Source organism: Pinus tabuliformis, chromosome 1_2, assembly GCF_031772625.1.
Source record: "Pinus tabuliformis cultivar Carrire ecotype Pingquan chromosome 1_2, CPIR1, whole genome shotgun sequence".
In the NCBI taxonomy this organism is placed as follows: Eukaryota; Viridiplantae; Streptophyta; class Pinopsida; order Pinales; family Pinaceae; genus Pinus; species Pinus tabuliformis.
In genome coordinates, this window is record NC_142298.1 from 1,118,243,261 (window position 1) to 1,118,267,135 (window position 23,875).

General features: G+C 38.4%; 1 protein-coding gene across 7 annotated transcripts in view; it reads right to left on the bottom strand.

The window, feature by feature from the left end:
- PRMT6 (protein arginine methyltransferase 6) overlaps positions 1 to 23,875 on the bottom strand; it is a 346,269-nt gene that overhangs the window by 155,652 nt on the left and 166,742 nt on the right. For all 7 annotated transcript variants that reach the window (XM_089396593.1, XM_089396598.1, XM_089396597.1 and 4 more), the window contains exons 6-7: positions 17,023 to 17,091; positions 16,669 to 16,746 (exon numbers count right to left, since the gene is read on the bottom strand). In XM_089396593.1, coding sequence (XP_089252719.1) covers positions 16,669 to 16,746; positions 17,023 to 17,091 — 147 coding nt within the window. The remainder of the gene's footprint in view (positions 1 to 16,668; positions 16,747 to 17,022; positions 17,092 to 23,875) is intronic.

The window sequence follows — 23,875 nt, forward strand, 5'->3', positions numbered from 1 at the left end:
CATCAACAGAGGGACCGATGTCGAATGATCAAGGTGATACTCAATGAGTATTAGTAGAGCACAGTTCTCCCTAAGAGGGAGTGTTGATTTGGGGTAGCATCAGATGTGCTCTAGCCACGAAAATTGGTGGGGGGGCTAAGGCACATGAGATCTCCAATACCTACAAATTGTTTGGGCAAATTATAAACAGTTTGGGAGATATTCAAATAATTAATATTTTTAATGGACTCCCTAAGTCTAAACTTGGGAAAATAAAATATTAATGTGTATTAATATAAAATTGTGGTAGAATGGTCCAAACGTCATGGATCAAGCCAGGTCTAATCTTAGCCGTTGATTAGGGACTTAATCTCGGCCATTGATTTATCAACGACAAAAGTATAAGAGGAGACTTGAGGGTCACTTGGAGAACACACTGAGGGAGACCAGTCAGTTCAGTTTTTGGAGCGAGGTTAGCTAAGAAATTGAACCAGTGGTCTGGTGAGTAGTAAGAAGGCAGCAAGTACGGAGCAGAGAGGCAGGATCAGCCACTGGAGATCAGCATTGAGGCACGAGAGGCAGACACAAGGCTTTTCAGGCAGCCGCAGAGGCAGCATAAGACTGCACAGTCACTTGTTGGGCATGCATGAGTGATGCAGAGAGGCCTAGGGCTGACGCAGAGGGCTTGAGAGCCACGCAAAGGTCAGTCAAGCTGATGCTGGGATTGGGAGAAGTGCTAGAGAATTATTTCTCTCTGTGGGTAAGCCGGTTTGGCACCCTATTGTATAGAAGAACTATTGAATAATAAAAATTCTCCCTTGCTGCACCGGTTTTCCCACACTGGTTTTTCCGGGGACTGTTGTCCAAAAATATGTGTGTCAATGTGTTAATGCTTGTGCATATGTTTGTTTCTGTATTACGGTGTGACATCTGCAACAATGTTTATTTTAATGTTTACTGAAGTAATTTCATAAATAACTTATTGTGGAATATGTAGGAAAAATAAATCAGTTGCTGCAGTGATAGAATTTTCACACTCCACACATCCAAAATTTCAAGAGAGAAATTTCAAGAGGCCGAAATTTCAAGAGGCTGAAATTCTAGGAGGCCGAAATTTCAGGAGAATGAAATTTCAAGAGGTCGAAATTTCAAGAGACCGAATTTTGGACAATTTGACCAAAGCATTGACAAGCATGTGTTGACCTCCTTTCACTGTCTTTTTGAGAGGGCTATCTCTGTTTGGGCAAGCCGCATCTTTGGCACAGAAATCGAGGCTAAATGTTGACTATTGACTAGCGTTGACTGCAACTAGGGCTGACCACAAGTGGACTGTTTGACCAGACTTTGACTGGGTTGATTTCGGACTATTTTGAGGGCCGATTCATCTTGTTGTTTGGAGGCCGAAGTTGACTGAAGTTGACCCAATTGTTGAGGGTCAAATCTGCCATGATGACGAGGTGTTCTTCTTACTTCCTTTGGATGTAGAACGTGAGAGACTTCTAGACCGCAATTGTAGAAGGTATTTTGGAATTGTTTAGGAGGGATGACATAACCCTAACTAGCCTGAAATACTATAGCAAGAGGCACAGACCTATAACAGTGTGAAAAGGTATGTAAACGATCTCCCTAAGTTGATGGTTTTGCAAGGTGGTTGGGTGTCCTAGTTGAGGACAGTTTGAAGATCATCTTAAGGTTGTTGGAGGGCAGCAAGTAGGTGACTTTAGGGGACCGAAGTGCAGATTAAAGAAGGATGTTTGGTCTGCCAGGAAAGGCAAATTTGAAGGATGCCCCGGACTAATCTTTGAAGGACAACAGAAGGAAGTCAAAGGGAGCAGTTTGACCCGCCCTAGATTGCTTGTAAGAGAAGACCATTTACAGCAAAAGTGGGCAGCCCTCGATGCCCTGTGTTTGTCTTCATCGGGCAACATAGGAAGGCAATAGTCAAAAGAAGTTCTTAAGGTTGTATCCTTGAAGGACTAAGGAGCAACTAGTGGGCAAGAAGTCCCAAAGGGTTGACTACTTGAAGGACTAAGGAGAAACAAGTGGGTAGTTGATGAAGACCCTATGTGTTGAGTCATTAATGGACGAATGATCAACTAGAGGGCAGATTGGTGACCCCTGTTCAGTGACCTAAAGGAGCAAGATCCATTTATAGAGGTAGAGTTGCAGATCAAGAGGCAAAGGACCGAGCAGATGTGTTTAGGGTACAACCAGTGGAGCTGTGAAGTGCACTAGATCAACTAGTAGGTTAAATTGTATCTTGTTTAGGGTAGATGGGTTTTCAAAGGACTGACACCAAACCCTAGTTTGTATTCATGTATCAGTGGATGTATGAGGGTCATTATCCCTGGTATGGGAGCCCTAGACAATTGTACTACAATTTGTTAATATAACAAAGTTGGGTTGTTGAAAATTGTAAAAAGTTACTTATTTTGTGCACTAGTTGATTTACTGTTATATTTTGTTTCGTTGAGCAAAGTAGTTTGTTGTGGCATTCGAGTTGGCAGTGTTAGAGATTCTAATACCCTAACCTAGATTCTCTAGTGCCGAGGAAAAATAACACGAAACTCCACATGCAATTCTAAGTCCCACTCGATCAAAATCCCATGGGTCTAATTAGTGCCTATCCATCCAGGAATGCTACATGGAACCCCTTCTCTATTACAGATACTAAGAGCAAACTCCACCTAAGTTCTAGCACACACAACACATCCCTCACTTCCAATCTTCCTCCTAACTCGAGATGGAATATTAGTGTTCCAACCTCCTTCACTGTATGTTTGGCATCAACACCAAACTCCATATGCAATTCCAAGTCCCACCCAATCAATCTGTCAAACAACTCTCGTGCCCCTATCATATGTCATGTGACTCCATTGTTTAGTAGTCATCCACCAATTGGTACGATGTGCAAGGAAAGGGACGAAACAAGTGTGAACATATTTTCAAACATTATGGAAAACTCTTCCTAAGCTTTTGTCAATGCGGCTATAGTTGACTACATAACCTTCTCGCCCTTCTTCCTCTCTGGACACTATGAAGCATAGTGTCTCACCTTATGGCAAATAAAACATTGATCTTAGTCAAGTCCTCCTTTTCCTTTGGTTGTGAGCTTGACTCCTCAATACTGCTACGCGAACCTTTCCTTTTCTCCTCATTACTTGACTGGTGAGAGAAAGATTAACATCATCACTCCTATGTTGACCTTCTAATAGAGATGTGTCTTGAATCTCTTCTTGGATGAAATCATCCCACATTTTATCCCAACGAGGAAGTTTATCCCATGCTACAATGCACTTGCTGAAGTAACCCACGACTTGGTGAAGCCATTCAATGCCACCTTTACTATCTCTCCATCTGTAACCTTCTCCCCACTTGCGGCCAATTGATCACGAATTTGTGTAATCTTGGTGAGATAAGTAGTCATTGTATCTGATTTGGTCATCTTGGTGTTCTTGAGCTTTTCTCTCAACACCATCTTTTGGTTGGCATTATCGCTCAACTGTAAGCTTTGTTAGAGCCTCCAAAATATCTCTTGCTATATTCTTCTTGGACAGGCGAGGAACCACATAATCCTTCACCGCCTCCAAGATAATTCTTCTAACTTTCACATCTTTCTAATTGTGGATGGCCAGATCTGTAGCATCTATAGGCAAGGTGAGTTTGGTATTAACAAACTCTCATATGCCATTCTCCATGAGAATCAATCAACCCTCACCTTCTAAGGAATGAGGTTATAGACACCTTGCAACCTGTCCATAAACCACAAACTGGTTGTTGCCATCTCCAAATCAGAAAATCAACTTAAAGGTTATGTTGTCACAACCATAAATGGTATGGTCTCCCTCTCTCACTCTGAAGGTTGACCCCAGCCAATCTTGCTTGTTATAATGAACTCACATCCCATGACATGATCACTACTATTGGTTCAAGTTGTCCACACAGTTTGTGTGTCCCCAAAGCCTGCCACGCCTCTTGGCCACTATTAGAGTTTTTCCTACTATTGGTATGCATGTGCCTTATAGCCTCCACAATCTCCTCATGCTTGTTGTTTCAACCTCAACAAGCAGCAATCTCTAGCTAATGCAAGCACTTATCTAGCGAGACATTGTTATTAGCCACATGTCAGCGCTGCGAACCTCACATAACACGTCCCTACTATGCCAACTTGTCTCCACGTCCATTGCTCACTATGATTTCCCTACATTTTTGGCCTTCAACCATTGCCTTAACTCACATGCAAATTTTGTAAGCATGTCGCTCAACCCATCCAATCTGTGTATCTCACGCGCTACAACTTCTTCTCGTCGCGGCCACACTCAATGCATGTTTGTCCCACGCCCTACCCCTTGACATTCACCTGCAACGGCTCCAATCTTTATTAGAAGAATGTGGCTTTCATGAACTTTGGCAAACCAACCATTGGTTGTATTGGCCACTATCACTGCAATGGCTAGGAACGACTGTTCACCAAAGGTATTTGGCTCATCAAGCTTGTTGCGACAACGCTTTTATTGGAGTCTTGGCTCGTCCTCTCAACCCCATGGCACTCTGCATCAATGCAAAGCTATGACTTCTCCCATGACAACAGTAGGTTCGCTGATCGGTTGGTCTAGTAAAACAACCTCCTAGTTGTCGGCTTGCTGCCTATTGGCCATTCTCAAACCCCCCTTCTTTCATTTTTTTAAATAATTTTCACTTTAACTATTACGTCATATCATACAATCCCCATTTTTTTTGTAATAATTATCAAACTTTCGACTTAGCCTCAACATCGTACAACCCTTTAGGATTGCAAAAAAAATTACGCCTTATACGATCACGGCTAAACTTGGCTTCGATGATCCTAGTACAAACCCAACTTCTTGTGTGATTCAAAGATTGGTTTTCAAAGATTCTCACTCTAATACCATGTTAAAATTTGTGTGAGTCTAGCACTCGGCAATTTATTAACCTCGCAAATTACAGATCTACTGAATAAATGCACAACTAGGTTCTTCACACAATTAACGAATGAAAAATCACACAAAATATCAATCACAAGTGATGCAAACAGATTATGCCCAATCAACAGTTCTTCATCAATAATGTAGAGCCTACTTGGGCTTCCGTCCTAAGATAATGGTCCAATGTTCATCTAAAGATGATCTGAGGTTGTCATTGATATCAACCCAAGCAGCACCAAGGATGACCCTAAACTTCCATGGCACATTGGGCATCATCATTTATGGTTTCTCATCTCATAACCATTATAGGAATACTCTGTTGGAAATACTGAGAGGGGGGGGGTGAATCAGAGTTTCTTTTCAATTGTTATTTTACTAGTTAAAATATTTATATTCAGAACACAAGATGAACAACAAGAATAAATGCTTTTATTAATATTATCTTTGCAATAAAATAGATACAATATATATATGGTTCAAATCTGTTGCCAAGCACCAACTTGGACATTTGTGAGGCTCCAACCTCTAGAGCACCAACTCTATTTTGTCAAAGGCACCAACCTTGGACTTAGGAGCACCAACTCCCAGGACACCAATCCTTCTAATTCTGAGGCACCAACCTCAAGGACACCAATCCTTCCAATTCTGAGGCTCCAATCCCAAGGGCTCCAACCCAATCTTGTCAAGCCATGTTTGATAGTGATTCTCTGCTCCCAAAACGCTTCTTTACTGAATTCTGTTTGTTTACAGCTTCACTGTAGTCTCCATGCTACAACATCAATGGCAACCAATGTTTATATGAAGAAGTCTTTACAACTCTTCATACTGTTGAGTCTACAAAAGTTATCTCATGATGATATCAAATAGCCATCATAATCTCTGATAATGTCTCCACACAGCTTTAGTGAGTCTACTATTAGCTGCACTAAGCTCTGATTAATTCATCACAGGTCTAAGTCTTTCACAGGGTAACATCATCAACAAGGTTGCTCGTCCTTCGATCGCCTCCTATCCGGCTAGACCTTCATCTTCCTTTTGTCCTGTTGGACCTTCGGCCTCTTTCTATCCTGTTGGACCGTTGGCTTCCTTCTTTTTTCCAGTTCACCAACAACAACTGCATAAAGACAATTCTCTGTTTTCTTATCTTGATACGTCTGACCTTTCGCTTCCCTTTCGCTCGCTTGAGCTTCGACTTCCTCAACGCTCGCTCGACCTTCTGGCTTCCCTCCTCTGGTCGCTTTAGCTTCCTCTGCGCTCGCTCGACCATCTATGCCCGCTTGACACTTCAGCTTCCCGATCCATGGCTTCCTCTATCTATTCGAGTGCTCCAATACTCACATGACACATTCAGGATGAAGAGAGGCCGAAATACAAAGAAATATTGCTTATTAAAAAATATCAAAGAGGTCCTTTTTTCCTTTAATAATATTTATACATTAGACTTCATTATTTACGGAGGATTTCATTGGAGAGACTGTACCAACAGGGAGGTCCCACATGCCACGTCACAATCGCAATCGCAATCGGTGGTTTGACATCCCTTAGAGCCTAGCGATACAGCAGATACGATATTACATTTAGTCATGTTAAATGGTGCATTCGGGTCCGTAATATATATCGCAATCGGCAGTCCGGCGGTGTCAATTCTTTTGAACATTGCGATTCAATAGATGCAATATTTCAATAGGTCGTATTATAATGTTGCAGCGGGTCCGCATACATATCGCAATCGGTTGTTCAGGGGTGACAACCCTTTATAACTTGCGCTATGAGAGTTCCAATAGGCGGATGCGATATAACAATAGGGCAGTTTATAATAGTGCAACGGATCCGCATCTATATATTATATACTCTTCTGCTCTTTGTTATAACCTGTTCGGTGTATTATCGCAATCAGCACTTTGAATGTGGCAAGGCTTTACAAGAGTCTTGCGATATGGCGGATGCGATAATATATTAAATCATATTGCAATGGTGTAGTCGGGTCCGCATACATATCGCTATCGCAGTTTTAACGTGATAAGGGTTTAAACGCTTTTCCGCCTTTTTCCAGCCTTTGCACATTTTCCGATGTTTGCCTTTTTCGGATCAATCCTCCACCGTAGATCTTACCATCCCATCCGACGGTTGATATTACACCCGACCAACAAAGTTGCTCAATGATCCTGCACCGTAGATCAAAACCGCATTTGATCCAATGCTCGACAACGATATCGAGTGAGCTACATGCACGAGGATTACCCACCCGATAAAGCGGTTTCCTCTCTCCTTCGACGTGCGACATGTCAATTGCTTAATGGAGTCGGGTGACTCCCTCTTATTACCACTTACCGCTTATTCTCAACCCAATAAACCATTTCCGCTTATAAACCCGCCTTTCTCTTTGACTGACGCCCGAGCTATTTAGCGCCCAATGATCATAGATCTTCTACCATCGACGGTTGCGACGGCCTCTCCAATTTCCTCATCCGCTAATACTTGAATTAATCTTCGTCATTCATTTCTTTGACTTTACGTTGTGCGACTTAATCATGGCCACTCATTACAAACAATCTCGTCTGTTGATCTCCAAGATCCAACGGTTCCAATGCGTTCAATCTTTATCTTCAAAGACCCATTATGATTCCTCTGTCTCTTCTTCCCCTTTGATGACTTCTTCCTATTTGTGGGACTTCTTGGGCACATAATACATGTGATACTCCCGATAGGGCTCCTCTTGCTCCAATAGGTCTTCCTTTGGCTTTGCAATATCTTTCAATGAACTTCTTTGGTACCTTCATACCTTGATGGCTTCTGATATCTTTTCCAATATGCCTCTCTTGCTCTGATATTCTGCAATACTCCTCTGATGTGTTAACTCCTCTGATACTCTGCAATACTCTTAAGCATAAGTGATAGCTTTGATATGCCTCCTTTGTTAACTCCTTCGTTAACAGACTCTTACTCATGGCTTGGCTTTCCTGATGGCCTTACTCCTTGGCTTCTTGCTCCTGTTTCTTCATGGATCTACTCTGCTTCTCCTTGGCTTCATATCATCATTTAGTATCCTAGAATATTGCCATATTGACATCAATGACAATCTAGGTCAACATACTCTACTCAAAATTATCTTCTTATCGGTATATAGCTCTCCTCGTAATTCCTCACAGTTTGTAAGTTATTCAAGATTGAAGTTAGTAACAACAATTAGTGGGTTAAAACACCATGGGGTTGTGACATGGCATTTATCATTGATTTTGGTCATTGAATAGTCAATAATTAATCATTTTTTAAGCTCCTAAAATCCCTCCAACATTCTCTATAGAAGCCCCTCTAGACTCTATAAAAAGAAATCTCATATATCCTCCAAAAGTAGTTATCGTGGCATTTTCTCTATAACTTTATTTCTGCGAAGTCTTAGATGCTGAAATTAAAACCCATTTAAGCCGAAATCCTGATGAATGTCGTGACCAAATTTCAGATCTTGGTTCGCTATATTTTTGAAGATATGATATATGGAAGTTAGGGTTTTTGCAAGCTCTCGAATTTCATCTCAAATAAATGACCTTGGGAAAATCGTCATAACTCTCTCTCTCAGAAGCGGATTGGAATTCTGTAAAAAGTGGCAGATAGTGCACGGACTGTAGTTTTTTGTGTATCAATTTCAGAGCCGAAGGAAAAAACAGTGACACATGGCACGCTGTACAAGTTTGCTCTACTGAAATAGTCCATAATTAGGTCATTGTGAGAGATTGGGCATAATTTTGCCTTGAAGATTCCAAATCGAGTCAGACCTGTGGCATTGGAAAGAAGGCTCAGAGGGCTACTACAAGACCAAAGATCACATATTGGGGATCTGAAACCACAGAGATACATCACATTCAATATCGTGCTCCTAGAAGGCAAGAAAAAAACTAGATCAAGTGTTGTCAAGGGGTGCAAAGGACCAGACTTTCTAGGGCAGCAAAGAGCAAGGTGCAGCAAAATGATGCAGCAGAGGTAAGCTCCAGGTAAGTATCTTTTGTATATACATGTTCATCTCTTAATTGCATTAAGTTCTTTGTATTCTAATTTGTTTTTTAGCACTAACATATGCTCTACAGTATGAGGTAAGTTTTGTTATTATCATGTCATGGGTATTTCCTTGAAGACTTTTTGCAGGTATTATATATTCATCAAGAGAAGACTCAATGCATAATATAATGTTCTAAAGAGTGAGAAAGGGTAGCATGACAAGAGCAGTAATCAAAGTGCAGAACAACATCAAGAAGTTCACCGCACGAAGTCTTCAAGTGGGCAGCATTGCATACAATCATTGTAAAAGTATCAATGTACAGAGTCGTTGTAAAAGCATCATTGTAAAAGTTGTACAAGTGTCTATCTGTCAAGAGTTGAACACGCAATGTCGGGAGGTCTAGGATCATCATTAGGTGGTTGTGTCATAGTTGGGGTTATTGTCTAGTGCGTCTTCTTCTTATACTGTTAGGATATTCCAACACATAGGAAATAGTTAAGTATAACTTGGTCTAATGTAGAGTTAGGTAAAATGTGTTTCTTTATTATGTACATTTGTAACTTACAATCCGACGATCATGATATGTTCTAGACATGAAGTGATTCGACGATTCATTCTCTCCTCGGTATTACCGACACTTGGTCTGTGGCTTAACACCCGATTGGTCCATGATCTCTATTTAAGGAGCATGGAGGGTCATTTTTCGAGCGACCGTTCAAGAGAGAAGCTTATGTAAATTTTCTTTCTTTTATTAATAAATTACCTGAAGTGGTCGCGTTGGCTCAGGCCATGGATTCTTTCCCTTTTTGAGGGTTTTAACCACGTCAAGAATACTGGTGTATTGACCTGTGATCTGTTTGTAAGAAGTGTCCTTTGTTGTTCTATCTGAGGAACTTACCCTGTAAATTCCTACATGGTATCAGAGCTATTTGAGGGCTGCATCCGTTGGTGATCCAAATCCGAAGCCGATACAACTGCATCCGACTGTCGTTTCCTAAATCTCTTGTTTCTGACTGCTTTCGAGCCGAGAGGACTGCTCTATTGTGTTAGGAGCATTTGTTCCAGTGAGGAACCCCTTTTGTTTCACGCAAAAAGGTTTATGGTAGCCCTAGCTACGTCATTTTTAAGATCTAGAGGTATGCAATCTTTATTTGCAGTTTTAGTTATTCATCTCTCTACTTATTTCAGTTTATTCAGCTCTCTATTTTTTATTACCGGATCTATACCTTTCATTTATGCATATGCTCTTTGCCCCGCGACTCTGTGCAATCTAGGAAATCAGAAACAGAAAGAAAGGATTTTTCTCATGCGTATGCTCTTTTTCGCTGCGCTTTAGTGTGATCTTGGAAAATCAGAAACATTGAGGAAAATATTTAGCTTCAACCGAAAGCTAATTTCAAGCCATAAGATTTTTTCTTTTTTGCATGTTCGTGTTGGGTTGTGTGGCTTTTTGTTTTGCAGGCAAAAAGAGCTTTTTCAAGTAAGCACGCACCCCAAAGCTTTAGTGACTATAAAAAAAAACCTCCTTCCTCTTTTCCAAAAATTACTAACCTTTTAAACTAGCTCACTTGGGTCCAAAGTTACTTTACGAGAATAGAGGTCTTGGGTTCAAGTCTTTTTTTTTGTTGAATTACTTTTTCAAAAAGCACATGTAACTTATGTTTTAAAGTTACTTTATGTAAAAGTGTTCTCATCCATTATAAAAAGTGAATCACTTATAATTCTAAAATCTCTTTATCTTTTATTTAAGTTACAATTTAGTGAGTAGCTCATAAAGTACCATTGTAAAAGTGACTTTCACTTATTTATAAAAGTGTGTCACATCAAATATTTTTTAAAGTGAACTAATTAGATTAAGTTTGGAAAGGGTAAGGATTTTTCTAAATATAACATTATCATTCACTTCCGCACATTCACACACTTCGTCAGCATCTTCAACAACTTTTTTTCAAAAAGCCATAACTTCTTCATTCGGAAGCCATTTTCAGCGCTGTTTTTTTTAATCAGTCTAATTTTTTGAGATCTTTCCATTGGAACACTTAATTTCAGCATCTACAGCTTCAGTTCTTGTTAAAATGGAAAGTCCATGCAAATTTATTCTTGACAGCACCAACTACTTCCAATGGTGGTTCTACATTGTGAATTTACTTGGAAGTAAAAGTCTTTACAGAATAGCCTCAAGCCAATAAACTAAACCTAAAGATGAAGATAAGGCATCCAAATGGGAAAATAGGTAAGATCAAGCATGTGGGTTAATAGGGATGTCTATTTCTCCAGAACTTAGATTCCATATCGCAAAACTTGATACCTCTAATGAAGCAATGAAACAGTTCACTAAAGTTTTTGGAATTAAAAATGAAATTAGAACCCATCAACTAGAAAATGAGTTGCTTACGTTGGACCCCAATAATTTTTCTTCCATTGAAGATTTTTTGTCCAAGTTCAAGACCCTTAAACTTCTCTTGGAAGGTGTTAAGGTTAAGAAAAAAGATGGTAGCCTTATCTATTCCATTCTTACTAAGTTGGGACCAACCTAGTCTGTGTTTGTTTCCACCTTCCATTCTACTAGAGAAGCCTTCATTTCTCAAGGACAAGACTACAAGTCCCCCTCTTTTGATGCCTTTTGTGATTCTTTAATAAGAGAACAAGAAAAACTCTTACATCTTGGTCTTCTTAATCCTGGAAACTCTTTTAAGAAAGCCTTAGCTACCCAGCAACTACCAAGTTCAAAGAATCCTAAGAAGTAGTATCCTAAAAAGAATGGTCCTAAACAAAACAAGGGTCCTAAGGAATTTCAATCTCAAAATGAAAAATCAATTCAACAAAATGATAAGGCAAATAAAAACAAAGGGAAGAAGACTGATAGGCATTGCAACTTTTGTAATTGAGATGGCCACTTAGAATCCAAATGCTTTAAGAAGATCAAAGCCTTGGAGCAGCAATGAAGAAGCATAACATCCATTTGGAGTATTCTTCAACTTCAACTTCATCTTGAGGAATAGCACTTTCTGCATGTGGTTGTCAAAACTCTCGATCTGGTTATGCATTAAATATATCTTCTTCTTCTCATTCTCATGAGTGGCTCATTGATTCTAGAGTTTCTTATCACATGGCCAAAAAAAAAGCCATGTTTTCTTCTTTAAATGATTGTAACACCAAAAATATATATGTTGGTGATGATAGATCTTCTAGTGTTGTAGGGATTGGAACTATTCATCTAGACAATGGTCAATTTAATAATGTATTATATGTTCCAACCTTATCCTGCAACCTTCTATCTATATATCAGATAGCTCATTTAGGTGAAAGTAAAATCGTTGAATTTTCACCTCATGATGTTATAATTAAGGACCTAAAAGATCCTAGACAGATTCTAGCTACTAGCATTGCTGATGATTCTACAAGGTTGTATAAGTTTAACAACTTTGGGTCATCAACTCTTCCCTCAATGTTTATTGCTCATAATGATGAAGTGAGCAAACTTTGGCATGAGCGATTTGGTCACTTAAACTATCACTCCCTTCAAAATCCATGTAAATAAAATATGGTGACAGGTCTTCCTATGGTATCTTGCTGAGATGGTGTTTGTTCCGGATGTGTACTTGGAAAACATCATCATGATAGTTTTGAAAACTGTGCCTCTTGGCACGCTTCAGCCCTTTACAGCTTGTGCATAGTGATTTATGTTGTCCACTACCAATTGTTTCATTCTCTGGCTACAAGTATCTCTTAACTTTCATTGATGACTCCTCTATATGCACTTAGGTATACTTCTTAAAACTCAAGAGTGAAGTATTTAACATGTTCTTGGCCTTTAAAGCCTTTGTTGAAAAACAATCTAGACATCAAATTCTTAAGCTAAGATCTGATAATGGCAGAGAATATGTTAACAACAAATTCATCAACTTTTGCACTGAGCATGGAATTCAAATGCAACATAATGTTCCATATACTCCACAACAAAATGGTGTAGCTGAAAGGAAGAATCGCACCTTAAAGGAAATGGCTAATTGTATGCTTCAATCTAAAGGACTTAGTCTTAATTTTTGGGCAGAAGCAATTAGCTGTGAAAATTACATAGTGAATCGCACTCCTACTAAGGTTTTAAAGAATATCACTCCAAAAGAAGCATGGAGCTCAATTAAACCAGATGTAAGTCACTTTTGTGTTTTTGGAAGTGAAGCATGGGCCCATATTCCTGATGAGAAACATAAAGACTTAGAACCTAAGAGTCAAAAATGTATTTTTGTTGGATATTCTAAAGATGTCAAAGAATATAGACTTATTCCACTTAAGTCCAAAAATGTAATCATTAGAAGAGATGTAAAGTTTGCTGAAAATATATCAGCCTACGAGCCTAGTTCGGCGGATGTGCCACCTCTCTCTATCCCTTCTACTTCTGAAAATATTTCTTCTTCAGATGATGACAACGAGGATGACAATCCTCCCCCACCTTCTCAGGATCTTCTTTCAGTTCCTCAGCATCCAAAATGGGTCCGTGCTACTCGGGATGCAGCAGGTGTTCTTGCAGGTGACCCTATAGATCAGTGATGTACACCTTCTCAGTTCGATAGGGCCTCTTCTTTACTGGCTCAAGCTTTAACGAATTATAATCCTTTCTTCTCCTATCGTGTCATATTTGTATATCCTTCAATCCTATCCCAAGTTTTTCTTAAGAGGGGATGTCAGGATATCCCGGCACATAGGAAATAGTTAAGTATAACTTGGTCTAGTGTAGAGCTAGGTAAAGTGTGTTTCTTTACTATGTACATTTGTAATTTACAATCTGACACTTGATTCAGGGCTTAACTCTCAATTGGTCCATGATCTCTATTTAAAAAGCATGGAGGGTCATTTGTAGGGCAACCATTCATGAGAGAAGCTTATGTAAATTTTCTTTCTTTTATTAATAAATTGCCTGAAGTGGCCGCATTGGCTCAAGTCATGGATTGTTTCCCTCTTTGAGGGTTTTAACCATGTTAAGAATACTGATGTATTGATCTGTGATCTGTTTGTCAACGGTGTCCTTTGGTGTTCTATCTAAGGAACTTACCCTGTAAATTCCTACATCTACATCATTCTATATCATTGTAAAGTGAACCATTTTCCCTAGTACGGGAGTCCGTTCTTCTTTTATTCTTCTATAGGGTGGTAGGGTGGTGTTAGGCTGGTGCATGAAGTCACCAACAGGTTCAAGCTTGTGAAAACTTCAGGATGGTAGGGTGGTGCTAGAGTGAATTGTAGCTCATTGGGTGTCGGGGCATTCATTTAATTGACTACTGAAGAATCTCAGGCATTGGAGTTTCCATCCAGTGGGAGCTGGAGAAGAATGCTTTTCTAGATTCTAGGAAGTTGGAGATCTCTTTTCAATTGGAGCTGAAGATTAAAGAATTATTAGAAAACCGTTCAAGTGGTTTTTGTCCTGGAGGGGGTTTCCACCTTAAAAATTGTGTGCTATCATTGTACAAACATTGATAATAATTTAAGATTAACTAATGCTCTGAAAGATTAATAATAATATTAATTGAAAGGAACACTAATTCCCCCTCCCCCCTCTGTGTTTCCAACATCCAACTGAAGAAAATTATAGTTACAACATACCTTGGAGCTAATCCTATAGATTAGGTCCTAGATCTATCCTTCATCTCCTTGGTTGATCCAGATCTCCAATGCTACAATTCTACACTTCCTTGAACCCAACACACTAGAATGGAAGTCCTTCTCCACTCACCACTAAGATGCCTCTCTAAATGTTTTGAGCTATCGTATGGTGTGTCTTTTTCCTCTCCTTAGCTTTGTTTTTATAACTTTATATTGAGATAAATCACTAACCCTGATCTCCAAAGTGATTGATGGTTAAGATTAGATCTCGCCTCACTTGAGATCAACAATTGACATTAAACATAATCACTAAAGTAAATTACTTTACTTTTCCTAAGCTTTTTTTCAATAGCCAACATAATTAATCATGTGTTTTTCCCAAGTTAGACTTAGGCTAAGTTATAATGGCAACTTGCTCACACTTGAACAAGTCCCCTAAGGAGACTTTGGGTGACTTTTGCATGCCTAGTCACTTAGGCCTATGCATAAGTACCTGCCCAAGCTACTAACATCAACAGTGGGTGGCCCCCAAAGGGAATTTAGATTGCTGTTTCTACATTTTTTCAGATCTAAAGATCCAAAACAGCTAGCTACTTTATCATTTTCAGCAACCTACCAAGGCCTACAGCAAAGTATTCATCTCTCAATTGGTAAGGGGCTTCTAACACTCAACTTTGTGCTATTTTCTGAATTATTCCTTGTAATTTAAGTGTCTTTTTGCTTGCTGATCTGCAATTTTATGCAATCATATTTCATTTACAGATTAGCAATAATACAATAGTTAACTCATATCTTCATCCTAGACCCCATTATAAGGCACTATTCTTTTAATTTCTTTGGTAAAGCATCTTTGTAGGGATTTTCCCAGAGTCTTTCAGTAGTAGTTGGGTTTAAAGAGTGGTCACTCATGCTGAGGTGACAATGGGCAATTGTCCTGTGTGGTACCACCTTAGCCTCTCGTGAAGACCTTGACAAGACCACTATTGTGGGCAGTAACAGATCCATGTCCAAGAATAAGGAGGTTGAATGGGGTATTACAAGGAACAACATGCTTGGTTGTCAAGGCAAAGAAAGTACAATCCCTAGAGCATTTGTAGGTGGCAAATATAAGGAAAGGAATCTCCTAGACAAAGATTAAAGTGGAGAGATGATGAAGCAAATGAGTATGAAGAAAGAACTTCAAGGACAACTTGTTTAACATGAAATACGTTACAAATTTATGAGGCTTGTTGTTAAAATAAAGAAGATTTATCAAGCATATTATCTAGGACATTCACCCTCTAAGAGTTAATGAGAATGAATGTCTCGTTTCAAATTATGTGTAATCAATGTGTGGGTACAAAAGGAGAGGATCAATCATGAGATTCATGATGATATCGATAAAAAGTTGTGCATGAGAGTGGTAGTCGCACCATTAACAAATGAAGATATGTCATCACTAGACAATGATGTTGAAGAGTTGTCTAGTGATGACAAATGCACAATTACAATGGAGGGGGCAAATATTAGCTCAACGCCAGTCATCAAGTTAATGAAATCTTAGTATTATTCTTAATGTAATGTGATAAAGTGGGTTATGAGTTATGATGCGAGGCTACTAGGACAATCAAATTAATTCGGTAAGCAACCATTCTTTTCCCAACTATCATGTACATGCCCCCTTATGTGTATAAAGCAGTTTGTCTTGATTTGAGAAATTATCAGGACTGGAGACATTCCAATTGTATATCATGCATCAAGCCCATCTTTATTAATCACATGTATATATGTACAAACTATGCATTCAATAAGAGATCTTAAGATAATTCATGCATATTTTTTATCGTGTTTCAATTGTTTCTTTCCTTTCTATAATTTAGTTAAGTGACACATAATATTATTTCTTGATTTTGCTCATTGTTATTCCAAATGAATACTTTTGGATGAATTCTACTCTCAGAATCGACATAACCCCTTTTTATGCTCCAACCCTCACTTCACATCCCCCATCTTATCATGGCATTTATTTGCTATAGGCCCATACTTGTGTAATTGTTTTCTTTTTCTCTTTTTTTTTTGTCTGTATATAAAACTACAAAGCAGTTCACATAATTTCAACAATAACTAAATAATAGAAACAAAAGAAAGTACAATATATGCCAAACTTACTGTCGCATGAGAAGGCAAAATTAGCCCCCCTGACTTGAGCCAACGATCTCTTGCAACAATTACACTAGAAAGCATGCTCTACAAACAAATGTAAATAACAATTTCAAAGGTCAGATAAATTATCCTGTATGAGAAAGATGCTCACCTAGCATAAAACTTGAAATACTAAATCAAGAACCAATAGTGGAAGTGCTTTGTAAAAGGATGAATGAAGTCAAGTTGAAGAGATAGGGAAAAGAAGATGAAAGGTACAATTATATGAAACTGTACATGTTTTTTACACCTAAAAAGCATCACATGTTTCGAGTTAGAATGATTTTCTTTTTGGCATAACACAAATAACAGATTCTTCACCTCATATAGAAGCATGTAACCCATCCATTCCGATATAATGACATCTACCTCCTCATCAATTTCAACCTCCTGCATAAATCAACTTCTAAAAGAAAGAATTAAGTACAAAAAACTATTCATCCACATCTATCTTAATGTCTACATTTAAAACACTTCAGTGGCAGAAAAACACTCTTTTAAACAAATGCCAAGTAATAATCATAATGAACCTTTCCAAGCACAAACATATGAGCATAGATAAGGTAGGTAGATAAGATGAAGTAATTTTGTTAATGTCCATCAAATGACAAAAAGGTTAGGTCAATGGCACTAAAATGTACAACTAGCATAAATACAATGTGGGAGTGCAAAGGCAACTCTTAATATAATGATGACAGCAAAAAGATAAAGAACTAAGTGCCTAGCAAAAAAACAAAAAGCTTAGCCAAAGGATAAAAAATGTACAACTAGCATAAATACAATGTGGGAGTGCAAAGGCAACTCTTAATATAATGATGACAGCAAAAAGATAAAGAACTAAGTGCCTAGCAAAAAAAACAAAAAGCTTAGCCAAAGGATAAGAAAGTCTAAGTACAAAAAACAAACAGTCTAGCCAAATGATATGATACTGAAAGTACAATAATATAATGACAATGCTAAATGGTAGAGATCTCAATGTTCAGCAAGAGAGCAACAGTATGTCAAGCACCGCTATAGTTGGTGGTCAAGGAGGCAAGAGGGGACTAAATAGTGGGACAAATGTTGAAATCATCAATCATTGCAAAATCATCAATGGTAATGTCAATAATATCATTCGAGGAGTCAATGACAATGAGGGAACCCAAATTTATGATCCTTGGTGGAGCTCAGGATTGAGGGAACCCTACTCTTGATAAAAACCTAGCTTCTCCATCAATTATGGGAGGTGGTTTGCTGTCTAGGTGGGGGCACAACTATAGGACTGTCTAATACTGCTATGTTTGTGTATCTGGAGGTCCATGGCCTCTGGCCTTGAATGCAGCCCCTCACACACTTCAAAGATGTCAATCACCACCCAATGGGGAGGTCAAGAAGAGAAACAATACCTCACAAAATGGTCACAAAAATCCTTATTCTAACTCATACTCATATGTTAAATTTCCTTGAACATGGCAACCTCACAATATACTACCTAGCAGATTATTACAAATCTACTGAACAAAAAGCACGACTAGGATCATAACAAACCTAAATAATGGAAGTAAAAACAACACCAACCTCAATCACACATTACACACACAAATTTTCTACAGACTCAAACAATTATTCACTCAAATAACTTCATAACCTACTCAAGCTCACTTACTGGGAAAATGGCCCTCTGAGAAAACATGTACAACAATAACCTGGATCTAATCCAACTAATCAAGCCCTAGATTTGTCCTTTGATCTATCCTAGCTTATCTAGATCTCCTTTGTTGCTCCTTGCACCTTCCTCAGACGTGACACACTTGAATGGAAGTCTTTCCCCCCCTAATCACTAAGATGTCATTCTATCAATGTCTTGTGCTCACTCAATGTCTTGTGTGTCTTCTCCTTCAGCCTAGCCATTCTTATATCAGCTCGAGTTAGACCAAATCCACAACCCTAATCTCCAAAGTGCTCGATGTTAATTTTGTAGCTCAGACAAGTGTTCTAGTCTTAGATGGTGTTTATGAGACTAAGGAACACAAGAGGATTAATTATCTTTGTTGTTGCCCAAATTGTACACCAAATTGCAACAACGCTCAAGGTAGGGGTTGTCACTCTGATCCCTACCCTCTCCATTTAAGTTGTCTCCTAACTATAGACTAAGGGGGGTAGTCCTTATGGATAGGATGAAGAACAACTTGTTGGGAGCCAACAAGTCAAGGATACATACTTAAAGGTCCTAGCAATTTGGATGAAATTAAGAGGAAAGTATGATTCTCAAGCACACTTTGATTAGATTCCTTAAGATTTTAAATTAGAGACCAATGTCGTAGGAGATTAATTACTTGCAAAATTAGGATTAAATTTCCAAGTTACAGCATGAACAGTTGTTGCAATATGCAAAATCTATCCTAAGTGAAGTGCAGGACCTAAATCTATGTGAGATGCAAGCTCTTGGTAGATTTTAATTATATGCCTACTTTAAGTGAATCCTTCTTCTTAATTCTTTGGGAGCTAGTCTCAAACGCAAGTTGTAGAGAGAAGCCCAAAGGAAGGAGGCTATGACCTCATTAACAATACCTCCCATGGGGTTCTAACCAACTAGGTGCCTTCGTTTCTACAAGGGATTTCCCATAAGAGAACTGCAAGGTCACCTATGTTAACTACGAATGAGGTTCTAGACTCCACAAATTGTGTGAAGAAAGTGATTCTATCTTCTTACAAACAAGCTTATGCTTGGAGGTGAATTTTAGAGATGCACTTCTAACCTAGAATGAAGATGCAAGATATCACTGATTGCTTCAATAAGATCATATGAATGTGTTAAATACTTCAACAATATTAGATTACTTGAAATCAAAGGAGCTTATTCAACACAAGATGACAAGAGAAATTAAACGAAACACTTAGAGAATAATTGAAAGACTATCTCAATGAGGCAAGATAAATAATTTCAACAAAATAGCAATTCCAATTATCCAAAATGCTTATTTGATTCTTCTTCTAAGATGTCTTGAGAGCACAATAATGAGATCAATATATTCTTATGTTACTTATCAATTAGAGACAAGATCTTCTCATTACTTATCAACCAATTAGATATAAGAGAGAGATGCAATTTCTCTTAAGCACCAATAATGCAACCACAAGGAAATATGAAATTGTTAACAGTGACTTTTACTACAATTAATGCAACTACCAAAAATGAGATGCCAAGAATGCAAGGATGCAAATGCAAGTCAATGAGAATAGCTATGGTATGCTATGCAAAGATGCAATATGCTAAATGCAATTACAACTCTAACACAATAAAAGAGAGAGCTATTTAAATGTCAATGAAATGTTGTGCAATAATACAAAAATGATGCAATGGAAGGCTATTATCAAGACACCAATGTAACTTGAGATAGTTAGAGAGCTCCTTTGCAATAAATCACTGCTATAGATCAGTCAACCAATTACACAATAGCAGTCCCAAAATCCACTTGAAAAACAATGACTATTCCAATGATAAGACCTCAAGCAATTATGAAATGATTCTTAGACTTGTTAGGCTTATTAGAATTTAGTCTTGAGCTCTTAATGCAAAACTGATCAGACCTCTTTAAAAATAATGACAGTCCAATATTTCAATTGCAAATGAGACCAATCAATGACAAATTGCCTCTTATGCTTATTAGTGAATTTCCTTAGGATCTTGAGGCTATTTAGATTAGTTTTAAGGCTTCTTCTCAATGATTATGTGTCACTTATGCCACTGCTATAAATACTTCAGATCTGATATAAATATGAAGAGTGAGATGAGAAGGATGAGGGTAGGAGAAGCAAACCCTTAGGCCTAGTGGCCTATGCCTCTTCCAACACATGCACTCACAAAAGTTAGCTTGGAAAACAAGGATTAGAACTTTGAGGCCACTGCAACCACAAATTGTTAGCCCAAAAACTTATGCAAATAATAGATCAGACTTGTGCCACACTAGCGAGTAAGTCTAGGACTTGAAATTTTGAAATTTTGACCTTGTAACCAACGTTGCATGAAGCGAGGATGCAGAAGCATCATTTCCTAAAATCTAGGAAGCGAAGCGTCTCGGAAGCGCCTACTATATATATAATTTTTTTTCTAATTTTTTGCATTTATATTAAAAAAACATCCAAAATACCAAATTAGTTGTAGAAGATATGGAAGCATGCATATTTGTACATAAATCAAGATAGATATGGCATCCATTGTACATTAATGATTAATTATTCGAGCATCAACCATTTAGATGCATCAACCATCTAGAATCTAGATTCTTCTCCTCTTGTCTAACCTTTGCCTCTACCTCGATTGTCTAGGGATATTAGTCAACATTGCCCAATTTTTATCAAACTACCTAATCCAAGCCTTAAAATATGGTAGTAAAAGCTTAACATGCTTGATCGATGATTTTGACTTGATTGAAAGGTAATTTTTTGTGAAGGGCGTGACAAAGGAGTTCAACAATTAACACCACCAACACTAGGGTACATATAGGCTTGGTGCTCTTGATTAAATGCTAATCACATACCCTCATACATGATATAATCTAATGAAATGCCACAATCCCATTGATCCTGAATTCCTGAAAATTGTTAAGTCTGTGTGGTGTTATCTTTTGGAGTCATCACAATCATATTTGTTGTAATCAACGTTTCGAACCAACCTCCGTGGTTCATCATTAGGATTAGATCCATGAGAGAATAAGTCACAACCTAGTAGGGGATCTGGCTTTTTCTAGCAATTAGTGATCTGAATCATTCTTATAAACAAACTTCTTGTAATTTCTCCCTTCCGTACAAGTTGAAAATTATTGATTTGAAGCTTCTGCGATCTATATTCTGTGTGGTGTTATCTTCTGGAGTCATCGCAATCATATTTGTTGTAATCAATGTTTCGAACCAACCTCTGTGGTTCATCATCGGGATTAGATCCATGAGAGAATAGGAGACGGAATTCTATTTTCTCCATATGAAGTCCGATGAGGCTGGAACCACTTTCAAACATCCTAAGTCATTTCATGGTAATGCTAAAAATTGAAGTAAAAGGATGAAAATGAAAAATAAAGGAGAATGTCACTTTTACTCTAAGAATTTAACATTACCATGAGGGAGCATCTAGGAAGCATCTAAGGAGCATCGAGGGAGCACCTTGGGAGTGTCCGAAAAGCCCCAACCCCAACTTAAGTCAAAGACAATAAAAAATATATTTAGAACCCTATCAAACCCTGTGGAACCGCTCATCTCCCTTCGGATCTACTTGGGATCCGTGCCCGATCTGCCGCGGATAAGGGAAGGATCTGCAGTTCGGAAATCCGAAACTATGCATCGGGCTGGCACGGTTCCAAATTTCCAGGAACCATCTTCGCCAACCCGATCTGTGGTTCCGAAATTCCGAACTGCAAATCCGGCGGCGGATCCCCCATGGATCCATATAGGATGCGGTTTCCGCTTTGGATCCTTTGGGGGGGGGGGCGTTTTGTGCAACACTACTTGTAAACTCCTCAAGAAGACCTGTAACACAAATAGATCAACCTTAAAACAAAATTTAGGAATGGATTTAACCCTCCAAGCATTGCGGCTAGGCCTAGGAAGCCCAATGAGGTTTGCGGCCTAGTGGAAAGAGGCTCTAGGCCTCACGGCTAGGGCTTCTAGCCCTCTTTATGCTAGCGGCTAAGCCTCTAAGGGCTAGAATGGCTAAGGAAATGAAATATTGGCCCTTCAAAACCCTCCCTCAATGGATGATAAGCCTGCAAAACAAAAAAAAATCCCACAAATTGACAAAAGTTTTTGAAAATTTACTACAAACCCTTCCCAGAAATTACCTCAAACTTGCCAAACAAAGAATTAGAACTAGAAATCACTTCCTAAGAGAAGAATAGGCCCCTTTAGGGTTGCGTCTAGGCCTTAGAGGCCTAATTAGGGTTGAAGCATGCCAAGAAAGGCCTCCAAGACATTGTGGCTAGAGCTTTTAGCCCTCAAGTCCCCACTGTCAGGCCAAAATTGGCCTCTTACCCCTACAACTAGGCTAACCAAGGCCAAAAATGCTGAGAGAGTGCCAAAAACTTGATTGTAACCTTGAAAAACCTCAAGAAAACCCCAGTTGCAGCAGCAGAAAAGCCCTATAGGGCTAGCGGTTTCTCTTCCAAGCCTAGTGTCCAATTTTGGGCACTCAAGTCATGTAGATCAGGGCCTAAAAGGCCTAGATCCACCATTAAATTCCCAATACACTCTTCTGCTAGGATGGACGGCTCCTTCTAAGGTTGACGGTGGCCCTGAAACCCCAGCAGTTTGGGCTGAATGATGGCTAGTCCAATTTGCTTTAGATTTGCCTTTGAAATTTTGAAATCAGGTGCCTGCAAGATGAATAAATAGAGCACAAGACACAAGATCTAGAAATTTCTAAAATAAAACCCCAAATTATTATTTACAAATGAGAAAAATAATTTACAAACGTTAGAAAAAATTTACAAAATTATTTACAATAATCTAGAAGAGAAAATTAGCTCTAATTAGCAAATAATTCATTAATAGCCCAAGTAGATTTTAAAAAAATGTATTTATGGAAATAATTTTGCACAAACCCAAACTCTGCAGAATAAATTTGTTAGATAAGATCAGGGTCCAAACAAAATGTGATCACCTCCAAGTCCATGAACTTGGTCTTTCACTAAGGGTTGAAACAATTGAAAATATCTCTATATATTTAAAAGATTGAGCATTAGCTTCATAGGGGTTTGATTCACACAAATACGCTAGTGATCTAAAGATCCCTGCTAGATCCACCAGTTTCAATGTGTTTACTCTAGCTGAAAACCCAAAGCAAGATACCTATGCTAAATAGATATTCTAACCATTGGTTATGAGATATTGATATTCAATTAAAACATATAATTGGAGCATTATTATTAAACCCATTCAGCACATACCATGAATCATTGAACAAGAGACACCTTGAATTAAAACCCCAAAGTCTTTTTATTGATGCAAAAATTCCAATAGAGCTTATAGCTCAGTACAAAATATTTTGAACAATAGTTTATTGTTATAATGAGGAGCTTGATAGCTTCCTTGTATAGAAAAAATGATAGGAAATAACCCCTCCCAAGTGGAAATAACGGCTAGTTTGACTTGATCTTGAAGAATAATGGCTAGTTTCTTCTTGATCCATGCCAAAATCAAATCT